The 27,618-nt window shown below is 40.3% G+C and overlaps 1 protein-coding gene across 1 annotated transcript in view; it reads left to right on the forward strand.

Moving 5' to 3' along the window:
• The window catches only part of LOC108700467 (cytosolic phospholipase A2 epsilon-like), a 33,153-nt gene extending 8,859 nt beyond the window's left edge, over positions 1–24,294 (forward strand). The window contains exons 5-20 of the mRNA XM_041574755.1: positions 2,580–2,620; positions 3,937–3,979; positions 4,198–4,261; positions 5,507–5,652; positions 7,706–7,801; positions 8,561–8,598; positions 9,343–9,478; positions 10,409–10,545; positions 13,091–13,313; positions 13,432–13,549; positions 15,335–15,472; positions 16,249–16,356; positions 18,419–18,616; positions 19,108–19,274; positions 20,674–20,860; positions 23,608–24,294. Coding sequence (XP_041430689.1) covers positions 2,580–2,620; positions 3,937–3,979; positions 4,198–4,261; positions 5,507–5,652; positions 7,706–7,801; positions 8,561–8,598; positions 9,343–9,478; positions 10,409–10,545; positions 13,091–13,313; positions 13,432–13,549; positions 15,335–15,472; positions 16,249–16,356; positions 18,419–18,616; positions 19,108–19,274; positions 20,674–20,860; positions 23,608–23,837 — 2,070 coding nt within the window. The 3' untranslated portion in view covers positions 23,838–24,294. The remainder of the gene's footprint in view (positions 1–2,579; positions 2,621–3,936; positions 3,980–4,197; positions 4,262–5,506; positions 5,653–7,705; positions 7,802–8,560; positions 8,599–9,342; positions 9,479–10,408; positions 10,546–13,090; positions 13,314–13,431; positions 13,550–15,334; positions 15,473–16,248; positions 16,357–18,418; positions 18,617–19,107; positions 19,275–20,673; positions 20,861–23,607) is intronic.
• The last annotated feature ends 3,324 nt before the right edge of the window (positions 24,295–27,618 follow it).

Here is a 27,618-nt window from a genome sequence, read left to right on the forward strand (position 1 = left end):
TGGCTGATCATGTTTCTTGGCAGAGACAATAGTTAGAGCACAATACATGTAGGAAAATTACATTCCACACTTACCGTATATACCCGAGTATAAGCCGAGTTTTTCAGCTTCCTCGGCTTATACTCGGGTCAGCAGTTGAGATTGCAGTCACTTTTAATCATTCCTATACCAACAGTTCACTTGGGGAGAGACTTCTATATCCCACAATGCCGTCTGTTGGTTATATGAAAGAATAACAGTGCGCCCTCTGTTGGTTGTATGAAGGATTAACAGTGATGACAATATCACACAGCGCCCTCTGTTGGTTATATGAAAGAATAACAGTGACTGCAATATCACACAGCGCCATCTGTTGGTTATATGAAAGAATAACAGTGACTGCAATATCTCGCAGCGCCATCTGTTGGTTATATGAAAGAATAACAGTGACTGCAATATCTCGCAGCGCCCTCTGTTGGTTATATGGAAGAATAAAAGTGATTGCAATATCACACAGCGCCCTCTGTTGGTTATATGAAAGAATAACAGTGATGGCAATATCACACAGCGCCCTCTGTTGGTTATATGAAAGAATAACAGTGATGGCAATATCACACAGCGCCCTCTGTTGGTTATATGAAAGAATAACAGTGATGGCAATATCACACAGCGCCCTCTGTTGGTTATATGAAAGAATAAAAGTGATTGCAATATCACACAGCGCCCTCTGTTGGTTATATGAAAGAATAACAGTGATGGCAATATCACACAGCGCCCTCTGTTGGTTATATGAAAGAATAACAGTGATGGCAATATCACACAGCGCCCTCTGTTGGTTATATGAAAGAATAACAGTGATGGCAATATCACACAGTACCCTCTGCACATGGTAGTGGGACAGTGGGACAATGCACACAGTAATCCGTTTGGCAATTCTCTGTCACCATCAACTTTGCAAAGAAGTCCGGTTGATCTCTGGGGGGGTCGCTTTGGCAGAATGTGCGCTGCTGGGAGACAGGGCTGTAGGTTTGTCTAGGCTTATACTCGAGTCAATACGTTTTCCCAGTTTTCGTAGGTAAAATTAGGTACCTCGGCTTATACTTATATACGGTATGTGATTTATGCATAAAATTGTAAACACACAACATGTAGTATTGCAATGCCATAATGAACACTGATAACAAATGTGAATTCTTGTTTCTTTTGGCCTAATAACTAGTATTTTGGGGCAAGATCCAATTTGCCTATAAACATGAGATCTGATCACAAGGAGTGAATAGATCTTTCAAAAGCTCATAGACATTACCGGTGTTACTGGTTTGCTACAAATTGACTGGTTTGATCTGTAAATTGCAGACTTCAGAAAAAACTGATATATCATTTGGGGGTCAGGAGTCCATATGACTGTTTACGTAAATCTCTTAACTAGGCCAAAGGGACCCGCCCCAGTTCCAAAGGCAATCAAACCGCAAACATTTTTATATCAAAAAAGATATATGTCCCAAGGCCTCTTAGAGTAAAAACAAGTAATTTATTAGTAATCACATTTAAAAAAGTTTTCGGTACATACTAACCCCACATATCCCACCTTACGCGTTTCACGCCCTCCGGCAGACACACCTATGACTAAGCGCCGGAGGGTGCGAATCGCGTAAGGTGGGATATGTGGGGTTAGTATGTACCGAAAACTTTTTTAAATGTGATTACTAATAAATTACTTGTTTTTACTCTAAGAGGCCTTGGGACATATATCTTTTTTGATATAAAAATTTTTGCATTCAGAATAACAGATCCGGGCCAGGCCGGGCAGGTGCGCTAGGCAACCTGGCCAGCCACATTGCGGACTGGGAGCGCGCATGTGTGAACAGGCGTGCGCATAGCACATGCACAAATAGATGCTGCCACGCAAAGAGGAGTGGAAGTGCATGTGCGAATTGGAGAGGAAGCGCATGCGTGGATAGGAGAGGAAGTGCATGCAGGAATAGGCGAGGTAGTGCAAGTGCGAACCATTGTGCAAGCAAGCAGTCCAGAGAGGAGACTGAACCAGGGGTAGGAGCCAGAGAAGGTACATGTCTGGCACCCCTCCAGAATTGTGCCCTAGGCACATGCCTACTCTGCCTACCCCTAGTTCCGGCCCTGAAAAAATACACATTCACATTAATGATGTACCGGTTGGGTTTTACCCGACCCACACCTGCCTGAAACCCTGCACCCACCTTCCGGCTTCCTTTTATAAACCCGCGACGCCCCACCAATGATGTCACAAAAGGGGCGGGATGAGCAGGCACACGTCTATAAATGAAGAAGCCAGAAGTCGGCAGTGTAAGGTGGCAGGTGGGGAGAGCAGGAAGAAGAGCTCAACCCGGACCCGCCCACTGCCCGCGAATAAGGGTATGAGGTTGGCCCCAACCTGCCCGACACGTGAGTCCCGTGGGTATCAAGCCGGCCCGCACATCACTAATTCACATATAACTGAAACCCTTTGGTGTGTATAAGTCTGTGTATATTATTTCTCTTTACTCCTAACATCATGCTGATTCTTGCCATATACTGTATATTCTCACCATTTATTATATCTGTTCCTATCACTATCTCTACAGGGGAAAGAGACACTTGAAGTTGAGTTTAGTATGAAGAAAATGTGAGTAATGCAATGCATTCCTTGGAATACTGGATGTTTGTGTTGAAACTTTCCAAATATTACTTTGTTTTTCTGTTTTATTGCTCTTATGTATGTCTCACAGAGATTTAAATCTGGGGGCGTCTGGTTTCCTTTCAAAACCAAGGCTCGCTGTATAGAAGTCCAAACCATATTAGACAGCCCCAGACCATTATTCTTCCTCCTACTGTCAGCCATATGCATTCAGCCTGGTAGTGTTCTCATGTCATCTGTCTGACTGTCAGATAGTGGAATGTGATTGAATATTTTTGGCCTTATGGTGTTTATCTTCCCTTGTGATTTTGTTTTTGGTTTCCTTTTCTGTGTCAGAAGTAGGAGTATATTAAAAACATTGTTCAGGCAGATAGACTAAAGATAGTTTCAGTACAATGGCTGGATTACTTTTGAATGAGATGTAACGGTTAGTTCACACGAGGAGATTCGGGGAGATTTTGTCGCCTGTTGACTAATCGCCTCTTCTTCTGGACGACAATCTCCCCGAACTGCCTCCGCGTGTCTTCCCATCTGTTATAAAGAAAAGTCGCCTGCGGTAAAGCACATGCGGCGCTTCATTTTCCGAAGTCGCCGGAATTTTCCTTGTGAGGCAACCTCAGGAGAGGGGTTAGGATCAGACAGCTACGGCAGAGTAGCTGCTACACTGGAGGGTGTGTGTGTTAATCTAAGATGAGAAGAACTGAGCATGCTCTGTAGCCAACAGCCAAAGGAAATTCCCAAGGGAGGGGGTTGAGTGGGTTAGAGGAGCAGAAGGAATCCTAAGGATGCTGCAGCCTTACATTTAACCTTTAAACAACCAGTGGTTGGCAGGTATTTTGAGATTTCAAAGAGGCTCTTCAGTGATTACATTTTTGTGTGAGGGGTTTACATGTCCTTTAACCTAACCAGAATTTAAAATGCAATGTCCAGTCATTTGGTATAATGACCTGGGAGCCAAATTGATTTTTCAGCTTTGGTAACACAACTGGATGTACTTTTAAACAGACAAAATAGAGAATTGTTGTAGTGGCCATACAGGGATAACTAAAAGTCTACCAGTGTACTTGTTATACAGTATCAGCAGGGCCGGAACTAGGGGAAGAGAAGAGGCACCTGCTTCGGGCCAACGATAGGGGGTGCTGGGCGGGTACCTCTTAAATTGTTTTCTGCCTACCCCTAGTCCGTGTTTGCTGCACGGGGGAGCGGGGTGGGTGGGGGTAGGGTGCTCGGCCAGCTTGGCCCGGCCCTGGGTACCACTAGAATTTAACAGTAAAGTGTTAATCTGGTTTGTTTGTTGTTTTCAGGCCTGCTCGCCCAGAGACCATTGTGACGAACGGCATGATTGTGGTAATACTCCTTACGCTGCTTTGTGATCTTATTGTAGAAGGTTCAAAGATTTAATTGAGACATTAGAAAAAGTGACAATGCGAAGCCTATCATTGCTCACAATTATTCCTGAGAAAGGATTCACTGCTGAATGAAAACATTATCTCCAGTGACTTGTAGAAGGAAAACCTAAGGCTCACATGACAAATGACCATGAATTCTCCTTGTTCCTGTTCCAGGCTAGAGAGTTGTGCTGCTTGGATGTTTGTGTGGACAAACAGAAGATACCAGAGACTTTGCAAGGTACGTTGGACATCTTGTTATTCTGATCCCTCTCATTTCTTTTGTATTTCCTTTATATAAGGCTGTGCCTAGAGTATTCATGCTAATGAGCACTTATGAAAATTGCTAGAAACTCTGTATTATAAATGGATGAGTCTAGTAAGCAGCGAGGAGGCTGTTTGGTGCTTAATGTAGTTCTGCATAATATATATAATAGGGATGCACTGATTCCAGGATTCGGTATGCGATTCGGCCAGGATTTGGCCTTTTTCAGCAGAATTCGGAAGGCCGAAGCAAATCGGAATCCTAATTTGCATACGCAAATTAGGGGTGGGGAGGGAAATCGCATGACTTTTCATCACAAAACAAAGAAGTCATTTTTTCCCCCTTCCAACCCCTAATTTGCATATACAAATTATGATTCAGTGTCGCTTTGGTATTCGGCCGAATCTTTCACAAAGGATTCGGGGGTTCGGCCGAATCCAAAATAGTGGATTCAGTGCATCCCTAATATATAATAATATATAATATAGTATAACAGCCTCACCGATAATAATGGATATAAAACACAGAAAAAATAAAGTTCTTTGTGTAGGGATGCACCGAATCCACTATTTTGTTTTCGGCCGAACCCCCGAAAGTTTCGGCCAAATACCGAAGCGAATCTGAATCCTAATTTGCATATGCAAATTAGGGGTGGGAAGAGGAAACATTTTTTACTTCCTTGTTTTGTGACGAAAAGTCACGCAATTTCCCTCTCCACTCCTAATTTGCATATGAAAATTAGGATTCCGATTCACTTCGGCCGGGCAGAATCCGAATCCTTCTAAAAAATAACTAAACTAGTTACAGACAATTCTTCAGGCCTCAGAGTTAGTAAAAATGGTTTATGTACGAGTGAAAATAGTGGGCCATAACATTTACAAAAGTAAATAGTTTATTGCAGCGTCGGACTAGGGGGCCCAGGTTCCACCGGACTGCAGCCTCACACCATCCCATGGGCCCCCCAGCCACAAAATCCAATCTGCAGGGAAACCACCTTTCCCTCGTGCTGCGCGTGTCCATTCCTTTTGCCCGGGTCCGGGAGGTGAGAGGAAGTGCAGGGAGAGGTCCGACCCTGATTTATTGCACAACTACCTACACTGCCATAGACAATTATTCACATTTTATCTTCATTTAGAACCTTCTCAACAGAATTGTTTTATCAGAACATGGCGGTAATTTGTTCTGCTGTTGATATTCAAAAATGATCCTTGTTTTCTGTAGGCGAAGAACTTCTGTTAAAGGTGGAAAACTCTTGTGAAAAATCCCATAAAATAGGCCTGAATCCAACAGCTAATCCTGATCACACCGAGACCTGCTCTTTCCACAGCATCAAAAGATACGATTCTCAGCTGAGCGCCCACCTACAGGTACCTTTTAAAGGAAAACTATACCCCCCAAACAATGTAGGTCTCTATTAAAAGATACTGAGTAAAACAGCTCATGTGTAAAACTCTGCTTCATGTAAATGAACCATTATCATAATAATATACTTTTTTAGTAGTATGTGCCATTGGGTAATCATAAATAGAAAATTGCCATTTTAAAAAATAAGGGCCGCCCCCTGAGATCGTAAGATTCACTGTGCTCACATACAAACCACATGTAAGGTCACATGAGCCAATTAACAGACAGAGTTCTGCCTTTTGCTTCCTCACTTCTTCCTGTTACAGTTAGGGGCCGATTCATGAAGCTCGAGTGAAGGATTCGAATTAAAAAAACTTCGAATTTCGAAGTGTTTTTTGGGCTACTTCGACCATCGAATGGGCTACTTCGACCTTCGACTACGACTACGAATCGAACGATTCGAACTAAAAATCGTTCGACTATTTGACCATTCGATAGTCGAAGTACTGCCTCTTTAAAAAAAACTTCGACCCCCTACTTCGGCAGCTAAAAGCTACCGAAGTCAATGTTAGCCTATGGGGAAGGTCCCCATAGGCTTGCCTGAGTTTTTTTGATCGAAGGATATTCCTTCGATCGTTGGATTAAAATCCTTCGAATCGTTCGATTCGAAGGATTTAATCGTTCGATCGAAGGAATAATCCTTCGATCGTTCGATCGCAGGATTTGCGCTAAATCCTTCGACTTCGATATTCGAAGTCGAAGGATTTTAGTTCCTAGTCGAATATCGAGGGTTAATTAACCCTCGATATTCGACCCTTCATACATCTGCCCCATAGTGTTGCAGTATTTCTGGTCAGGTGATCTCTGAGGCAGCACAGATAGAGTCACGAAATGGTGGTTCAAGGCAAGGGATGTAAAAGGGCAATATTTATGTAAATATATATTCCAGTTTGGTAAGATTCTTTAATATGTCATTCAATTTGATATAAACTATCTGTTGCTTAAGTATTCATTTTGGGGGTATAGTTTTCCTTTAACTCATCAGTACCAGTTGTGTCGTTTAGGGAACGGTGATGGCCATCGAGGTAATTACCATTGTTTTCATTTTAAACTATTTTATACAATGCTTTTTTTTTGCCAACTTCATTGTTGAAAAAAAAAGGTATGAAAATTGGTAAATAATGTAAATAACTCTCAATGAATTTATACGAGGAGATGAGAATGTCATTTTGCTCTATTAAATCCTGTACACAAAACATTTTCCCTTTGAAGTCCTGAAGTATTTTAGCCGTTTAGCCCCACTTGGCCACTATTGTTCAGTCTAACGTTGGATAATACACATTAATAATGTCAGAAGCTAAAAGTACTCAAATCAGCAGCTAATTGGCCTGTGAGTGGGGCCAATCCGACGGGCGTCCCCAATCGATATCTGGCCGAAAGTCGGGCAGATGCAAATCGGGCAGGTTAAAAAATCCCGTTAGATTGCGTCCGCATCTTTACATTGATACAGTCCCGCGATCCGACTGCTCGTTTGGCCTCCATTCTGATCTGATTGTTGGGCCCACGATCAGATCAGCACGATGTCGCCCACTTCAATGTGGAATATCGGGGAGAGATCCGCTCGTTTGGTGATGTCCCTGGGTATGGCCACCTTTAGATAATAATGTCATGATTGCTACAATCAGTGTAAACATTTTGAAAGTACAGACTAAAATAGACTGGGCACAGAAAGATCCACATATTTTTTGGCCAAATTGACTGCATTATTTTCCAAAATTCTGGCAAAATGATTATAATCAGGAATAAATAAATCAGTCAGTAAACTGCATGGATATGGGCACTGCTTGTGCTTGTGAAGGAAGGAGATGGGACACACGGAGGTGTAACCCAATTCAGTTGTGTGTCATTTAACTAGTGCAGAATTTAAACACAGCACTGTACTTACACCTAGATAAGGTATCAGCTGCTGGGTCTAGGGACCACAATTGTGCCTACATTTTTACACATATCATTACACCTCCTGTAAATGAGAGCTTATACAGTAGGTAAATGCATTTACTATTTATTCTTTTTCAGGGAGCAAAACCAGACGACATTAAATCACAAGTAAATGTGCCTCTAAATTCACTTTCTGAAGGAAAGGAAGAGACCGTTCATCTACATGCAAAGCCTGTGAGTGTTCAGACATCTCTTTTCTATTATGTTGACCTTAAAGGGATCCTGTCATCGGGAGGTAACCAGATAGCAGCTCCCTAACACAAGATAACAGCTGCCTGGTAGATCTAAGAACATCACTCAACAGTAAAAACCCATGTCCCACTGAGACACATTCAGTTACATTGAGAAGGAAAAACAGCAGCCTGCCAGAAAGCATTTCTCTCCTAAAGTGCAGGCACAAGTCACATGACCAGGGGCAGCTGGGAAATTGACAAAATGTCTAGCCCCATGTCAGATTTCAAAATTGAATATAAAAAAATCTGTTTGCTCTTTTGAGAAATGGATTTCAGTGCAGAATTCTGCGAGAGCAGCACTATTAACTGATTGATTTTGCAAAAAAAAAAAATTTCTCATGACAGTATCCCTTTAACTGAACTGAGTGTAAAATTAACTCCTTTTCTTCTTCCCTGAACACAGATCTAGGTTTGTGCAGTAACCTAAAAAAAAAAGTCCCCAGTCCAGTAACTAATAGCAATCAATCATCATTTAATTTTGCCAGGGACTGTTTTTTCCTTTCTAGTGTTTATACAAGAGGGAGTAGCCATGATTGCTATGATGAGGAAGCCATAATCAGACTTTCTACAATGAAGAATGTGCACAACTGGAATGTTTGCAAGATAATACAATATTGTGTTGAGAGACTTTAATCTAAACAAATAGTATCACGTAATCTGTTTGATGACTTCGTTTTTTGTGTGTGTGTTTTGTTCATAGGAGACACGCTTAGAGATGAAGGTTAAAACACAAAAATGGTAAAGTATCCCATCTTTTCGAAGTTTACCATGACTCTATATTTATAAGCCCATGTGTTCCCCAGTCTTCATTTGGGCTCAATCCTATGTTACTACATCATCTATCCTGAGGGCTATCCAAGAGGCTGACTCCAGCTTCTCCACCTCTTTGAAGTACTAGGGAAGTCACTTGAGCCCGACATGGATCTAATTGAGCACTATAACAGAGGGGCTGTATTAGCAGTGGGAACAGGCAGCACCAGACACACAACCAAAGTTAATCGGAACACACAAAATCTCACTATTGTGATCAGGTCTCTCACAAGTGGTACCACCTTAAACTCCCCCACTATCTCTACCCAGATCCTACCCTCTCCTTTCTTTCAAGGCTGCATTAACCCACCTTTGTATGAATCACACAATCATGTTATCACTTTCCTACACTTACATCCTCCTGCCTAATCAACACAAATACCCCTACCATCCAACTGGCAAAATGGAACTCCCAACTCATCTGCTGAATATTTAAATCTGGGGATATTATCCCCAAATCTCTTTCTAAATGGTCTTAAGGCTGAGCCCCCCACTGTTCTAGGCTTCATTATAGAAGGTCAGACCACGAGTTTAGAAACCACTTTTAAGAGTTGACAGATTACTCTACTTTAAGATTCCTCTCAGCAGCATTACAACTTCACTTGCCATTATCTTGCTTCATCTTTTTTCTCTTTCATCTGAGATCATTCTCTGTTATCTGTCTATGTGCAGCGAGGAGAAGTTGGACGTTCGCCTGGGGTTTGATCTCTGTGAGGAGGAGAAAGATTTCCTTCATAAAAGAAAGAAAGTAGCTGCTGCTGCATTAAAGAAGGCTTTGAAGCTGGACAGGGACTTGGAGGAAGACGAGGTTGGTATCTGTTTTTCATTTGGCTACAATACATTTTGTATGGCTTCTGTTATTTATACTATTAAGAGCAGAGACACACGCGAAGATTTGGGGAGATTTATTTGCTCGGCAACTAATCGCTTCTTCTCCCCTTCTTCTTCTGCCTTCCCTTCGACCAAAATCTAAATCGCTGATGGAATGGCACTCGAAGCACTTCGTTTTCCAAAGGTGCAAAGGTGAGGCAACTTAGGGCAACTTTGGAAAACAAAGCGCTCTGAGTGCCATCCCGTCGGCTGGTGACAATCGCGTTCGTCCGAAACTGCTGTGTTGGCTCAGACGCATGCATTCCGCAGGCCAATTTTTGCCCCCTGTGGCACAAGCTTTAGGCTGGAGGCACTTGAGCTTGAGAGGTTACGTCGCTGCATCAGTAACAAACGTCAGCTTCAAATGAGATGTTTTTTGTTTGCCTTCCTCAGGATCAGTTATTCAACAAGAATTTACATAATGGGCATATGTCTTTTTCTGCCTTATGTACTAAGTAAATCTTAATGATCAGTGAATGTTGTCCTTTTATTTTCCTTTTAATAAGTATTAGGGTATGAGGGGGAAAAGTTATTGTGTGTGCAGAACATTGACAGGGCTGGATTTAAAAACTGTGCACCCCCAGGCTTATCCAAACTGGTCCCTCGACCCACTCACACATCCCCTGCCCTGACCCACTCGCAAACCCACCCCACTCGCACTACCCACTGCTCCATCACCTTCACAGCTCCCCGTTTACTAGCACTGGGTACTGGGTGGGAGATTCATACAACTGTCAAAATCTCCAGTTGAGATACGGCCAGCAGGCCACATGCCACCCCCATCTCTCTACAGCCCTAGGCCTGGGCCATTGTTGTCTGCCAGCAAATCCAGCCCTGAACATTGATTCAATTGTTTTCCTTCCATTAGGTTCCTGTGATTGCTGTAACAACAACTGGAGGTGGCACACGAGCAATGACTGCCCTTTATGGCACCCTGTCTGGTCTGAAGAAGCTGAATCTTTTAGACTGTGTGTTTTATATTACTGGGGCTTCTGGTTCTACGTGGTAAGAGAAAAACTGTTCTATTTCTCCTATCGTCACTAGTATACATTTTCCTTGAATCCATAATTACTATCCACTTTATTAGTAACAAACAAATCTGGATTATTAATTATTATAACAATCCCCTCCATAGTCTGTCCTATTTATTCCTATTTCATATGCTCCTTGTCCTCTTGTTCCTTTAAGCCTCATAACTTGCTCAGCAAACTCAGGATTTCTTGATATTTATTCATGGCGTTTTTTTAAAAAAAAAAATAACACATTTCCATTTACATTACAGTTTATAAATAACAAATTAGTAATTTATTAGGGTACACTATTTAAAAAGACACAATGAGAGGGCATAAATGTAGCCCAGTTGAGGTGTTTGCTCATGTTCTGTTTTATCTTCACTGGGTCTGGGTGAATTTGCTGATTTGGAGAGTGGGCATGATATTTATACACAACATTATCCTGGAAAGACAAAAATATGTTACCACGCTTAAACTGAAAAGTATTGATAGAAAGCAGGAAAACCCTGTGATGCGGTTCTCCTGGGGACGACTTTCTTCAAATGTTTTGGTCCTGTCCCCCATAGGCAAGTTGTGATCTAAAGTGATGGAGGTCTAGCAAACAATTTGGGAATCACATAATTTGTCGTTTTAATAGTCCATTAACAATAAGGCCGTTGTAATGCTGTGGATATGTAATATAAGCAACTGGTTAATGGATCTATCCCAAACAACGTAAATTGAACTGACGTGGGTATGAGGAGTTTTTGTTGGGAACTAGACATCAAGTATTAGGACTACTGATAAAAATATGAAGTTCTACCATTCAGTGACATCATGTGATGATAGTCTAGACCAGGGACCCCCAACCTTTTGAACCCCTGAGCAACATTCAGAAGAAAAAAGAGTTGGGGAGCAACACAAGCGTGAAAAATGTTCTTGGGGTGCCAAATAAGTGCTGTGATTGGCCATTTGGTAGCCCCGGTGTGGATTGTCAATCTACATTGAGACTCTGTTTGGCAGTACACCTGGTTTTTATACAACCAAAACTTGCCTCCAAGCCTGGAATTCAAAAATAAGCACCTGCTTTGAGGCCACAACATCCAAGGGGTTGGAGAGAAACATGTTACTCACAAGCTACTGGTTGGGGATCACTGGTCTAGTCAATAATATACCTGTTCTCAGTCTAAATGTACAGCCTGATGTATTACGCTTGTGGACCCTATGTTAATGTTTAAGCTACTGTGTACCAATGGGGACAATATTTATGGAAATTGTGACAATTATGTCATAATATCAATCAATGATGTTGATATTGTAGAATAGGTGCCCTACATTTTTGACAGAGAATAATATAATGGTTGGCTAAGCACCTAGCTAACCACAAGCCTGGCTTCTTCTGAGTGCATCACTTCTCTGCCTCTTGGACTCTCCTTTTGGGGATCATTATGGCTCCAGTCAACACAGCTGGTTGACGTCTAGATGATTACATTATTATGATAAAAAAAGATGTCTGTATGACCAAGAGGATGGAATTAGGAAGCTGCAGTTTGTAAGGTGTACTTGCCCTCACTTTCTGTCCCATAAAGAAGTATTCATTCACTTAATACAGTATGAGAGAAGTTCCGTTTCACAATCAGTCATATTTTATAAATTGGTTCAAAGCTGTGGCTGGAAAAGACTAATGGGAGAAATTGGTAAAGCTAAATCACCGTCTCTATGAGCCTAGTAACATTACTTAATTGTAAGCATGCTGAAGAGCTTACAATCTGGTTTGTCTGCACTATGCTAAGTGTGATTAAACAATCTATAAAGCCAAAAAGGATCATAAGCAGATAATTAAAGGGATACTGTCATCGGAAAACATGTTTTTTTCAAAACACATCAGTTAATAGTGCTGCTCCAGCAGAATTCTGCACTGAAATCCATTTCTCAAAAGAGCAAACAGATTTTTTTATACTCAATTTTGAAATCTGACACGGGGCTAGACATTTTGTCAGTTTCCCAGCTGCCCCAGTCATGTGACTTGTGCCTGCACTTTAGGAGAGAAATGCTTTCTGGCAGGTTGCTGTTTTTCCTTCTCAATGTAACTGAATGTGTCTCAGTGGGACACGGGTTTTTACTATTGAGTGTTGTTCTTAGATCTACCAGGCAGCTGTTATCTTCTGTTAGGGAGCTGTTATCTGGTTACCTTCCCATTGTTCTTTTGTTTGGCTGCTGGGGGGAAAAAGGGAGGGGGTGATATCACTCCAACTTGCAGTACAGCAGTAAAGAGTGATTGAAGTTTATCAGAGCAAAAGTCACATGACTTGGGGCAGCTGGGAAATTGACAATATGTCTAGCCCCACGTCAGATTTCAAAATTGAATATAAAAAAAATCTGTTTGCTCTTTTGAGAAATGGATTTCAGCGCAGAATTCTGCTGGAGCAGCTCTATTAACACGATTCATTTAGAAAAAATGTTTTTTCCCATGACAGTATCCCTTTAAGTATTAGGATTTTACACAATTTTTTCACAATTTCTATTTACAATGCTGTTGTGTTTCTCTGTCTCTACAGGGCAATATCAAATCTATATGAAGATGCTGAATGGTCACAGAAGGACCTGGACAGGCCAATTGAAAACGCTAGGAAGAATGTGACCAAAGACAAAAAAGCTTCTTTCACCTTGGAAAAAATTCTCAAATACCGGGAAGAAATGAAGAAAAGAGCAGAGCTGGGATACAAAACGTCATTCACTGATATTTGGGGTCTAGCAATAGAATCCATGTTCCACAATGGGGTGAGCAATAAACATGTACCATTTAACCAGAAGTTTAGATTTCCCCTTTTCATTGTAATCCTTGATGTCTGTGTTACTAAACACGTTCCAAAATAATTTCTCTTTCATCTTTAATCAGGATGGAAAAGCCACTCTTTCTAGTCAGCGGAAAGCACTTGAACATGGACAGAATCCTTTGCCCCTATGTCTGGCGATGAATGTCAAAAATAAAGAAAACACCACTCTGGATTTTAAAGGTAAGGATAAGCAATAACACGAATACTATTTGTGTAAACATATTTGATTGTCTTTGTTATTTATTGGGTAATGTAATAACAGGCACAACGTTGACTCCAGGTCTACAAACCCATAGCAGCCAATCAAAAAACAGCAGAACTATAAATTCTGCCTGCTGATTTGCTGATATGGGTTACTAAACTAAAGCAAATGTTATCACATAATCCTGCTGTGTTGTGGTCACAGTGGAATTATACACCCTAAGACTGGTGGCACACAGTAAGATTCCGGGGAGATTAGTCTCCCAGTGACAAATCTCCTCTTCTTCGGGAGACTAATCTTCCTGCCGGCAAAAATGTGAATTGCCGGCGGGATGGCACTTAAATCACTACGGTTTTCCAAAGTCGCGGAAGTTTCCTCATGAGGCAACTTCAGTCGACTTCGGAAAACTAATTGATCCGAGTGCCATCCCACCGTCCATTCACATTCTTTGGCACTTAGGGAGATTTGTTGCTGGGCGGTTAATCTCCCCGGAATCTTACCGTCTGCCACCACCCTAAAGACTTAAGGTGGCCATACACGGAGAGATCCGCTCATTTGGCGACATTGCCAAACGAGTGGATCTCTCCCCGATATGCCCACTTTGAGGTGGGCAATATCGGGCTGATCCGATCATGGGCTTAGGGCCCAACGATCGGATCCTAACGATGGGTAACGGGTGGTCGGATTGCGGGACCGCATCAACGAACAGATGCGGCTGCGATCCGATGGGATTTTTAGTCCCGTCCGATCAACATCCCGACTTTTGGCCAGATATCGATCGGGGAAGCCCGTCGGAGGGCCCCATACACCGGCCAATAAGCTGCCGACTCGGTCTGTCGGCAGCTTTTATCGGCCCATGTATGACCACCTTAAGGCTCAAATACTGTTAATTAGTTGCAAATCAGTGCTACGCAATATGTTGGCGCTATATAAATACATGTTAATAATAATCCCTAAATTACCTCACCCCCTCAATGAAATTCAAAACTTCTAATTCCAAAAGTCTGATGATCTATATTTGAAAGACAGATATACAATGACTAACCACTCTTTCAGACCTCACTGGTTCTAACGTCCAATGACTTATTATTAATTCAAATTATCTCTAGTCTGAAGCAGGATCCAAATGCACTCGAGCAGTTAATGAATCCCTAGAAGCTATGTAGCCATATATTAGATTTCCCACGCATTAGAAACATGCCTGACATTAGGCTCTGCCTTTTTTTCGCTCCATGAACCATTGAAGACAGGCCTATAGGATGGTCCCTACTACCAATCAAAATAAAAAAGTGTGTTGGGTGCTCTTAATTTGCATTGGGGGTTGGGGATGATTTGAGGAGTGTTAAAGTCAGTGCTATCACTGAGCTCAGAACAGAATGATGTTTGACCAGTGTTGGACTGGCCCACCGGGCTACCAGGAAAACTCCAGATGGGCCCAGGTGCCAGTGGGCCTCTTGCTTCTAACCATTTGGCCTATTTCATGGTCATTCCCTTTTTCTTTATGGGAACAAAGTGGCTAAATAATGGAAGCATATAGTGTAGTATGTAGAGAGAAGAGACTAGGAGAATAAAGAAGTTGAGTGAGGAGAAGTATAATAGTTGGGAAAGTGGGTCCTCAGCCTAAGGTCTTCTGGTGGGCCCCTGGGCATCCCAGTTTGACACTGTTTGACTTGACTGCTCATCCAGGAAAATGTCTTAATATTAGTAAAATCTGCAACTAACATATAACTAACATTGTGCCTGCCCTCATTACTATTCCACAGAGTGGTGTGAGTTCTCTCCTTATGAGGTTGGTCTTCTAAAATACGGTGCATACATTCGTTCGGAAGACTTTGGAAGCAGCTTTTACATGGGGCGACTTATAAAGAAACTCCCAGAGTCAAGGATTTGTTTTCTGCAAGGTATATGCAACTGTACAAGGAATGGGAAGTGGCAGAGATTCAGATATTTATCATTGGGCAAATTGAAATTATAAGGAAGCTGTTTGTGGGCAATCCTCCAAAGCTAATGTATAGGGGGCATGTTAAATAGCTCGGGTAATTACTTATACTCTCTCTCTCTTGTATTATTCTACTAAACATCTTAAATTGTTTAACAATTTATATTTTAAATACTGTCTTAAGACTAAGGGTGTTATTTACTAAACTCTGAATGCAAAAATCGCGATAATTTTTTGATTTTTTTTAATAAAATCTGACTTTTAAAAAATCACGAATTTTTCGGAATTTATTAAACCTTGAGGATGGAAAAGTCTGAATCAGAAAATCCGGCATCTCAGACCTGTCAAGGTTGCATATAAGTCAATGGGAGGAGTCCCAATGATTTTTTGATGTGCACTGGGTTTCGTGTTTTCGGGTAAAAATTATTATGTGGGGAAGGTCCCTATAGGCTAACATTGGTGCTCCGTAGGTTTAAAGTGCCGAAGTAGGTAGTCAAAGTTTTTTTTAAAGAGACAGTACTTAGACTATCGAATAGTCGAATAGTCGACCGATTTTTAGTTCGAATCGTTTGATTCGAAGTCGTAGTCGAAGGTTGAAGTAGCCTTCGAATGGTCGAAATTCGAAGTTTTTGTACTTCGAATCCTTCACTCAAGCTTAGTAAATGTGCTCCTTAATGTGTGGCAGACTACACTTCCCAGTTGCATCATTATTTACATTCTTCTCCCCTGACATCCAAGGGTTATGGAGTAATATCTTTTCAATAAATCTGATGGACGCCTGGTTTGCTGCAGTGAGTTCTGATAATTTCTGGCACCGCTTCACCAGGGACAACATTCAAGATCTTGGTAAGTTTTCCGTAATTCGTTTTTCATCATTAAGAGGCTTTACATTCTCATCTGCAGTTCTGAAATCTGTTGTCCAACAACCTTCTATTCAGAAAGATCCAAATCAGGCAATGCCATTCACACTTATTGTATGGAGAAGAAAATGGAACTGGTTGCCTTTGAAAAATATATGACAATAAGGGTAATTTCCAAAGCCCCACACAGTGTTCAAGACAGACTACAATTCACAATGTTTAGCCTATTCACACTGAGTGGGGCATTTGAAGAATGGGCACAGGTCCCTGCACTCTTTTGGGTAAGGCACACAGATCAACGCCAAAGTTAGGGAGCGTCAGCAGACAAGTGCCTTGTTTTAACCGTCTGCTCAAAGCCACAGCTAGTGATAGGCGAATTTATTCAGCAGGCGCAAATTCGTGGCGATTTCCTTCGATTTGCAGACGGCGAATAAATTTGCGAAACTGGCGAAAACATTAAATTTTTTTTGGACGCCGGTGTAAAAAAAACGGACCTCATAAACAGATGCCGGTGTCAAAAACGAGACGCTGGTGTCGCCGGTGTCGTTTTGTGAATTTTTCACCAGTTCACGAATCTCGTGGGAAATTCGCAAATTATTTGGAGAAGCGAAACGCCACAGATTCGCCCATCACTAGCCACAGCTTATATTGGGGTGCCAATGCCTCTAAGAACCCTTAATTTAGATTCAGCAGGCACTATGCTAGAGATCCCAGTATACATTAACACATATGCCACCCATGGATTCTTTATCAGAATTAGAAACACTGTGTGATGAGCTGGGATTGGAGTGGGGAATCTCTTGCTGCCTTATCTCTAAATGACATAACAGCAGTGAAAACATCGAGAGGATGAAGCCTACTCTGTGTCTGGGGTGTCAGATATATGCTTTACGGCTACAGGGTTACAATTATCTGCATCCCGTGGCAAAAAGATGCCAGACTTTATAGTCATAAACAGCTAGAGGAATTAAACACATAAGCAATGGTGTGTGGCTCTGTCCTTTAAAAAAAAGAATTGTAGATCCAAAATAAAGAGAAATAAGTTGTAAAATGGACACTTTTGCCCTGGGGTCAATGACCCCAATGACTTTTAATCAGTGTTACTGCACAGCATAAATACACTAATAACACTGAGGTTGAACTGGAAAGCATCGCATTCATCATCATTCATTCCTTGTTTTTTTTTTTAATAACATAACCACATCATTTGCTACAATGCCGCACATTAAAAGGGGTATTTCACCTTTATATTTACTTTTCCCATGAGGTAGACATTGATATTCTAAGACAGATTGCAATGAGTCTCCATTTTTTTATGTTTTTTTCAGTTATTCATCTTTTTGCTTAGCATCTCTCCAGTTTATTTTATTTCAGCAGCTTTTGGATTCTTTTTTATTCACCCTAGTAAACAGGCAGGGGCCTCCTCTCCCTTTCCCATTTGGAACCATTGTGTAGGCTCCGTGCGAACCCACTCGGCTGTTTTTGGCAAAGAAACGTGAGACTTTCCATTTCACGTCAAAATTGAGTATTTCTACCCAACACAAGGGTTCCGGATGTGAAAATAAAATCAGGCTCCTGCCTGGGTGTTTCATCAGACTGATTTGAGCTTCCCATGTGGGGAAATACCGTTAGGTCATGGACCTTTGTTTATTTTTAAAATGTTTCTTCTCTCCTGAATTTACTTTACCAGAATCCTATGCTCTTGTTTTCCTGGTTCTGATGCCAACAGTGCCACTCCCTCCTGCTAATTGTAATTATTGATTTCATTTGGGATTGGCTTTACTCTTCTCAGCAGAAGAAAAATGTTCAATTTTAATGGCCAACTGCAAAACATTTGCACTGCTTGACACATTCTCTGGGGTATGATTGGTATCAGTCTGCTTCTTACACTAGTTGGATGTTCAACCCTTAGTTCATTCATTCAGGTATTTATAAAAAAAAATTCTTTCCTCCTCTGTGTGTATTCTAATTGCATCGCAAGTTGGTTCCAGTCATAAACAACACATTGCATTTTAGAGCTTCTTTCAGTTGGGGTGTCTTTATCATAGATGGAGAAGAAGCATTACGAAGAAAATCAGCTTCCCCCAGTTTGGCCACTCATCTTCTTCAACCTGCTGGGTACATTGGCAGCACCATTAGAGATATTCTCACTAGCCGGCCCATTGATGGGGAGCACCACAACTTTCTGAAAGGACTTCAGATCCATAAAGATTATCACTCCCATAAGGGATTCTCCTACTTTAAAGGTAAACAATCTCTTTGTCATATCAAGTTGCACATTCTGCTGGGCCGACATATTCCACACACGGCTGAACAATTCATGGGTGTAAACATTCGGCATACAGATTATATACAAATGTTGCAGTTTCAAACCCTCTGCTTCAAGCATACAGAAGACCCCTCAACCATCTGGCCCCATTTCTAACCCTGGACCCCCCCACAGGGTCTACTATATGCAAATATACCACTGCAAAGCAAAATTCACATGCCTAGTGCATGCACCATTGCTGGTGTTCAACAACTCTGCATTCACAAGGCACAGGAGCTGGGCAGCACATGGATGTCTACTAGACTGCACTCACTTGCATGTCATTCAAAAAACACAAGTTGGGGAGCAAAAGGGGATACAAGGAGCTGAAGAGCTCTGTACTTACCAATAGCAGCATAGGGCTCACTTTGCATCTCGTGCAGTTTTCGTTGCATGGAAGGAAAATAATAGTTGCAATTGCTCTTTCAGATACAGAACTGGATACGTTTCCGAACAAGTTGACGCCGTACTCCGATGACCTTTGCTTGGTTGACAGTGCCTATTACATTAATGCCAGCTTCCCACCTTTGCTACGTGAAGAGCGTAAGGCGGATGTCATACTCTCGTTTGATTACAGCCTTGCGGGAAGATTCAAGGTAAAAAACTGGGACTGCAATAAAGAAAAACATATCCCCGAGCATTGTGTTTCACACTGAGGTGTTAAAGGGTTGGTTCGCCTGTAAGTTAACTTTTCGGGGGTTATTTACTAAACTCCAAATGCAAAAATCACGAAAAATTTGTGATTTTTTTTTTTCAAAATATCAAACTTTTTAAAAAAATCACTAATTTTTCAGAATTCGTTAAACCCCAAGGATGGAAAAAGTCAGAATCTGAAAATCCGGCATCTCAGACCTGTCGAGGTTGCATACAAGTCAATGGGAGAAGTCCCAATGCTTTTTGATGTGCGCTAGGTTTTTGGCAATACACCGAAGTTTTCGGAGGGTTTCGGCAAACTTCAGAGTTTGCGGGTGAAAAATCCGTAAAAATTGTGAAAATCTGATGTTTCGCGAATTTTTCCCCGCAAACAAAATTTTAGGGAAAATGTATTCATAAATAAACCCATAAAACCCATGTGGATTTGGTCAGAGTTTTTTACAGAAAATATTGAGATAAATTCCTTAGTATGTCATAGAATGGCTAATTCTAAGCAACTTTTCAACTCTCCTTTATTTTTTAGTTTTTTAATTATTTGCCTACTTCAGATTCTTTCCAGCTTTCATCTAAAAATAAATTATATGTGGGTCTAAGTATTATTGTTTCTACTTTGTTTAAATTTTTATTATTATTTATCATTTTTATTATTATTTATACTTTTTTAAAATTTTTATTATTATTTATACTTTTTTTTTATCACTCATCTTTCTATTCACAAGCTCTCCTATTGATATTCCAGCCTCTTATTCAAATCAATGCATGATTGCTAGGGTAATTTGGACCGTAGAAACCAGATTGCTGAACCACTGAAGAGCTGCTGAATAAAAAGCTCAATAACTCCCCCAAATAATAAAATAAATGCATCTTATAACTGAATATTATACTCATACTAAAAGTCAGGGGCGGCAGCTCCCCAGAAGTTACCTGGGGTGGCAAAAAGCCGCTCCTGGTAACTTTAAGAGACAAATTTCCGGTAATTTAACTGGAAATTCGGCTTTTCTAGCACAGAGAGCGTTACAGGCTGAAACTCTCCTGCTAAAAGTTAATTTGAAGGTGATCAACCCCTTTAATCATCCATCTTTAAATTCCATCTGCAGTGAAGATTTTTTTTAGATTTTTCTCTCAAAAGCAAAGCAAATAAAACCTGCTCTCATGGGATGGTGACAGAAGATATATATTTATATTTTGAGCATAAATATTCTCACCCACAATATTTAATGGTAAAATAGCCATTTTTTTTTTTTAAATATAGGTAGGTGGCATTATGCCCAGGGAACTGAGCTGAATATTAATTTTATTAATGGTTTCTATATGGTGAAACTAACTTCTATTTCCCTCCAGTCTGTGGTACAGACGTGTGAATATTGCACCAATCAGAAAATTGCTTTTCCCAAAGTCAACGTGACGGACAAAGACCGTGAGACGCCAAAGGAATGCCACGTGTTCACCAATTCAGAGGAGTTAGAGGCACCCATTCTTCTGCACTTTCCACTTATAAATGACACATTCAAAACCCACAAGGCACCAGGTATGAGATTAAACCTCAATGAAACCAAAATACAGAATTTGAATCTAAAATGATCATAAAAAAAGTGTAATGATTTTTTTTTTTTTTTCTGTTTAAAATATTTTATTTGATTTTCATATTAAACAAATGAAATCAAAATGACAACAAATGTTATGCAGATGAAGAAAATATGTTGCAAAGGAGACAATGGCATGATAGTATCAAAACTATATCATTCATGAAAAATAACAAAAAACTAACTAAAAATTAACTAAGCCAGTGGATACACAAGTAATAAAAGAAAGAAAAAGCCCATTTATCATCTGGAGTGTCAGATAGGTCATCTAACTATTGAAGAAAGCGCATTATTTGATCGCCAGTATTGGAGTTACAGATTTCAAAATAAGGAGACCAAACCAGCCTAAAAGAATCTTTGGAAATACTTCCTTTAGTTTTAGTTATTAAGGCTTAAAAGGTGTAATATTGATTGCAAAATACTGTTGAAAAGGGAAAGTCACAACCACAACAATTAGTTACCCCCAAGTGATTCTATTCAATTCTGGACAATGTATTGGGATGACTGGGGATTTGGCAGCTGTGCTCTCGATCTCAGTAAGACACCCCCGCTCCAGGTGTAGGAAATGAACCAATTAGTTAGAGAACTGAGAGAAAGCAAACGAAGAGGCAGAACTTGCTACTAGGTGCTCTTTATTGCACACAACATGTGTACTTTTTATACATTTTTTATTACTGATTTTATGAGCACTTACTAAGATGACATCAGCACTATACCACGGTTGATTGACATAAGATGTTTATGACCTCACTTCCTGTTTTACACTTTAAAATGCCTGTTCACCTAATGATTTGTACACTTGGGGGCCAATTCACCAAGGGTCGAATATCGAGGGTTAATTAACCCTCGATATTCGACTGTGAATTAAAATCCTTCGACTTTGAATATCGAAGTCGAAGGATTTTAGCGCAGATAGTTCAATCGAACGATTTGAAGGATTTTAATCCAACGATCGAAGGAATATCCTTCGATCAAAAAAACTTAGGAAAGCCTATGGGGACCTTCCCCGTAGGCTAACATTGAGTTCGGTAGGTTTTAGATGGCGAACTAGGGGGTCGAAGTTTTTTCTTAAAGAGACAGTACTTCGACTATCGAATGGTCGAATAGCCGAACGATTTTTAGTTCGAATCGTTCGATTCGAAGTCGTAGTCGAAGGTCGAAGTAGCCCATTCGATGGTCGAAGTAGCCCAAAAAACACTTCGAAATTCGAAGTTTTTTTACTTCGAATCCTTCACTCGAAGTTAGTGAATCGGCCCCTTGATAAAGGGCTCTTGGCCCGAAACATGTTGTGTGCAATAAAGAGCACCTAGTAGCAAGTTCTGCCTCTTCGTTTGCTTTCTCTCAGTTCTCTAACTAATTGATTCTATTCAATTACCGGATAGAAGTGGAAGAAGTGGAACATTCAGTGGTGCTTTCTAGCTACAATGGAGCAATCCTCCTCTTCCACTTCTTTTTTTCATCACAATCCTGTAGCTCAGTGATCCCCAACGAGTAGCTCGTGAGTAACATGTTGCTCCCCAACCCCTTGGCTGTTGCTCTTAGTGGCCCCAAAGTAGGAGCTTATTTTTGAATTCCAGTCTTGGAAATGAGTTTTAATTGAATAAAAATTAAGTATAGTGCCAAGTAGAGCCTCCCGTAGACTGCCAGTCCACATAGGGGATACCAAATAGCCAATCACAGCCCTTATTTGGCACCCCAAAGGACTTTTTCATGCTTGTGTTGCTCCCCAACTCTTTTTACATTTGAATGTGGCTCACGGGTAAAAAAACATTGGGGACCCCTGCAGGGGCGATCCTGGCCCCTCCGCTGCCTGAGGCAGCAGCAGTTGCCCCCTCCCCCAGAAATTCGCTCTTAAAGTACCAGGAGCAGCATTTTTTCTGCCCCTGGTACCTAGTGGGGCGCTGCCGTCTTAGGCGATAACCCTTAACTTGCCTCATTGGCAAAGAACCCCTGCTGTAGCAGATGCATGTGCAGTAGAGTGAAAATGCAGCTTTAACTGTTGACTTTCCTTCTCCTTTAACTGCCGTTTTCCAAACGCTTGATCTTTTTACATTTCTTGTTCTATAATGCTACAGCCACATCAACTTGCCAATATCATACAGGTGCTCCTTGGCACAATGTTTTTCAACATGTGTTTTCAAAAGACAACTAACCTTGGAATTAATAGTTCTGTACTATGTATACAGTAGTCCGTTATTTTTTAAAATCTTTTTAATACTCACATATTATTCTCATGCAGCTCTCCAGTGTGCAACATATGCTTTGCTAGAGTTCTTTTTATCCAAGCAACGAGAAGTAGACTAGAAAATAAATATGAGAGGAAAATAAATATAAGAGAAGAGAAAAAGCAATTAGCCTCAGGATTTTTTATTCTGCAAGACACTTTCCAAGATGGTGACAAGTTTGAAGTCCTGGATCATTGCTGCTATTGACAAGCTGAAACTTTAGCCTCGTGCAATAAGTTCACTGTATAAAATATGCCACTTTTAGCTATATTAATCAATTTTTAGGGTTTAGTTCTCCTTTAAGCACTTGAAAGAAGCAGAAATTAGAAGAGCATATACACTGGGATCTAATAGGATTGCAGGATGGTCTATTAAAAGCCATTCACACAGTTCCAGAAATGCCAAGATATTGGACAATATGGGGCAACATATATATAAAACTTTAATTATTTTTTTTTTTATTATAGGGGTGAAGCGCAGCCCTGAGGAAATGGAGGGAGGGGAGGTTGAACTCTCAGACAGGTCACCTTACAGCCTCCTTAAACTGACTTACACCAAAGAAATCTTTGACAAGCTCTTGAATATGACTGAGTACAATGTGATGAACAACGAGGAAGCCATTTTGCAGTCCCTGCGTGACGCCATTGCACAAAAACAGAAGAGCAGGAGCAACGGTGGAACAAACCGCAATCCTTAGGTGGGGAATATGCACCAAAGCAGATACTACAAAAGCCTGAGGAGCTTACAGTTTATTCACTGCCTGCTGGTTCTCTTGGGCAAGACTGGAAGGCCTTACGGAGTTGGCTACAACATGAGTAACATTATAGTAGTTTATTTCTAATTATGTGCTGGACTTGTTTTGTTTTCCAGTCTCACCTATTAAATCACTTTTTTAGACATTAACATTTTTTTTCATGTTAGAGGAAAACATTGTCAAAAATAAAAACGGACAAATACTAGAAATACAGCTATAAACGATGTAAGCCCACTGAACTAAATAGCAAGTACAACTCCACCATTACCATCAATAACCAGAGTATTACACTTGTTTATCTTAATATCAGTATTTTTTATTCCAAATAAAAAAAAAAAAACAATCAGACTTGAAAGGTAGGACATAGCTTTAAAGTGAAATTAAAAATGCATTTATTATACATCATGTTGTCTGTTCACCCCCAATCATTTTATATGAGAAGAAATAGGTTACAGCTAGAATGCTGGCGGTTTGGAAATAAATAATGGGCAGTTGTCGGATGCACGGAGCAACAACCTCCGACATTCCTATTACTTTCGATTCGGCGCGTCCAACGTGACGCCTGCGATTCATTTCAGCGTGTCGGAACAGATGCTGAAAAAAAGCATTTGTGTAGTTCTATCCTAATAGGCAATAAAAATCCATAGGTCCTGTAGTAAGAAACTCTTAATTAATTGTGTTTCATTTTCAAGAGCACGCGCTTTATACGGGGAAAGTATAGAACATAAACTGAAGCTTGTGCAGAAGAGGTATGGGTACTGTTTAGGAAACTTGACATTTTGGGGCCGATTCACTTACTTCGAGTGAAGGATTCGAAGTAAAAAAACTTTGAATTTCGAAGTTTTTTTTTAGGCTACTTCGACCATCGAATGGGCTACTTCAACCTTCGACTACGACTTTGAATCGAAGGATTCGAAGTAAAAATCGTTCGACTATTCGACCATTCGACAGTCGAAGTACTGTCTCTTTAAAAAAAACTTCGACCCCCTAGTTCGCCATCTAAAAGCTACCGAAGTCAATGTTAGCCTATGGGGAAGGTCCCCATAGGCTTGGCTAACTTTTTTTGATTGAAGGATTATTCCTTCGATCGTTGGATTTAAATCATTCGAATCGTTCGCTTCGAAGGATTTTATCGTTCGATCGAAGGAATAATCCTTCGATCGTACTATCTGCGCTAAATCCTTCGACTTCGATATTCGAAGTCGAAGGATTTTAGTTCCTAGACGAATATCGAGGGTTAATTAACCCTCGATATTCGACCCTTTGTGAATCGGCCCCTTTGAGTATCCCAGGTCTTATCAACGAGGCTTGAGCGCTCCTAATTACGATCAACCCTGTATGAAGTCCATCCAACTTAAAAACAAGCAGGAACTTTTTTTTAAAAGTAGTAATGCAGAACTAAAAATAACAGTCAACTTTTGCCTTTAAAAATAAACAGGAGGACATTATCCTTCCAGCCAGATACAAATGGGGAACCATTCTCTCCCAGCAGGTGTAAGTGGGACATTTTTATTACTTTTATTCAGGCTGAAGGCCAAGGGGCAGATTTATCAAGGGTCGAATAAGAAACTTTCTAAATACAATCAATTAAATATTCTGTACCTTTTCTGAAATGATTATCTGACACCCAACTGCTGCGTGAAGACAGAATGAAGAGAAACAGATGCTGAGAGAGGAATAGTGACGATAAACTTGAATATTTCAGTACAGAATATTTAATTGTGTGTATTTAGAAAGTTTCTTATTTCAGTGGGATGAAGCTTATATTAAATTTTCATTTTTGTGATAGTTCCCCTTTAAGGCAACATTTAGGGGCAGATTTACATAGGGTCGAATATCGAGGGTTAAATAACCCTCGATTTTCGACTGCCGATTGTAAATCCTTCAACTTCGAATATCGAAGTCAAAGGATTTACCACAAATAGTTTGATCGAACAAAAAATTAAATCCTTTGAATCGCTTGATTCTAAGGATTTTAATCCTTTGATGGAACGATTTTTCTTCGACCAAAAAATTGATAGAAAGCCTATGGGGACCTTCCCCGTAGGTTAACATGGCACCTCAGTAGGTTTTAGGTGGCGAAGCTGGGGGTCGAAGTTTTTTTAAAGAGACAGTACTTCGACTATCGAATGGTCTAATAGTCGAACGATTTTTAGTTCGAAACGGTCGATTCGAAGTCATAGTCCAAGGTCGAAGTAGCCAAAAAAATCATTTGGAATTCGAAGGTTTTTTTTATACTATTCCTTCACTCGAGCTAAGTAAATGGGCCCCTTAGTATGGTATAGAATTGGCAATTCTAAACAACCTTTCAATTGGTCTTCATTGTTTATTTTTTATACTTTTATAATTATTTGCCTTTTTCTTCTGACTCTTTGCAGCTTTCAAACGAGCATCGCTGACCCCACCTAAAAAAAACAAATGCTCCGTAAGGCTACAAATGTATCGTTATTGCTACTTTTTATTCCTCATCTCTCTATTCTGGCCCTTTCCTATTCATATTCCAGTCTCTTATTCAAATCAATGCATGGTTGCTAGGGGAATTTTCACCCTAGCTACCAGATTGCTTAAAATGCAAATTGAAAAGCTGCTGAATAAAAAGCTAAATAACGCAAAATCCTAAAATAATAAAAAATGAAAACCAATTGCAAATTGTCTTAAAATATCACTCTCTACATCATACTTAAAGTTATCTTAAAGGTAACAACCCCTTTAAAATTGATGGGAAGATCCCTTGTCTATAAAAGCCCAAGCATTCTGCATAATAGATCCCATATACGTAGTACAGAATATCAATGGGAACCAAACCAAGGGATTCAGACATTATGTAAACCTGAGCTTGAATCTGTAGCTTCTGCCATTTCTTTTTGCTTTGAGGTCAGACGTTCGCTCATTGACTGGTTCTTTTTGGACAGCCGCTTGGCTTCTTGATTCAAGTGCCGCAAGGGGATATTTATATAGAAAAAAAGAGTTTTAGTTCCTGAAGCCACTTGGCAAATTTACACTTTTTCCAAGAATAATTATGGATCAGGGCCCGATAAATGAAGGAAATGGATAATAAACAGCAGCTCAAACTGTGGCTCAAGCTTTGGAATATTTAACTCTTTTGCCTCAGGTAGACTTAGCCTTGATTTTATTCTGGATACGAAAAAGGGAAAATGAAAGTAACCTATGGAAATATGCTTTTACTGTCATTTTTCATTTCATCCATCCATTCATGACACGGCATATAGATTTTATAACTCGGTATCTCATCTGCTTGAGTTCAGTACCTGTTTTTAAACCTAAATGAGCTTGATGTCTCTCTTCGTCTCTCTTCTTTTTCTGCGGATCAAGTTTTCACCGATCTCCACGTCTGCCATAATCAAGAGACTGCATAAGCTCACTCTATATTCGTGATTTTTTCAGATTTTCCACCCAAAAACTCGGATTTTTCCGGATTTTTCACCCGGAAATTTTTTTGCCCGAAAACTTTGGGTATTGCGCGTAACCAGCGCACATCAAAAAAGCATTGGGACTTCTCCCGTTGACTTATATCGACAGGTCTGAGATGCTGGATTTTCTGATTCTGACTTTTCCATCCTTGGGGTTTAATAAATTCCGAAAAATTCGTGATTTTTTTAAAAGACAGATTTTATAAAAAAAAAAAAAAAACCTGACTTTTTCGTGATTTTTGCATTCGGAGTTTAATAAATAACACCGTTAAAGGAGAACTAAAGCTTAACTA

The sequence above is a fragment of the Xenopus laevis genome, chromosome 8S (assembly GCF_017654675.1).
Source record: "Xenopus laevis strain J_2021 chromosome 8S, Xenopus_laevis_v10.1, whole genome shotgun sequence".
In the NCBI taxonomy this organism is placed as follows: Eukaryota; Metazoa; Chordata; class Amphibia; order Anura; family Pipidae; genus Xenopus; species Xenopus laevis.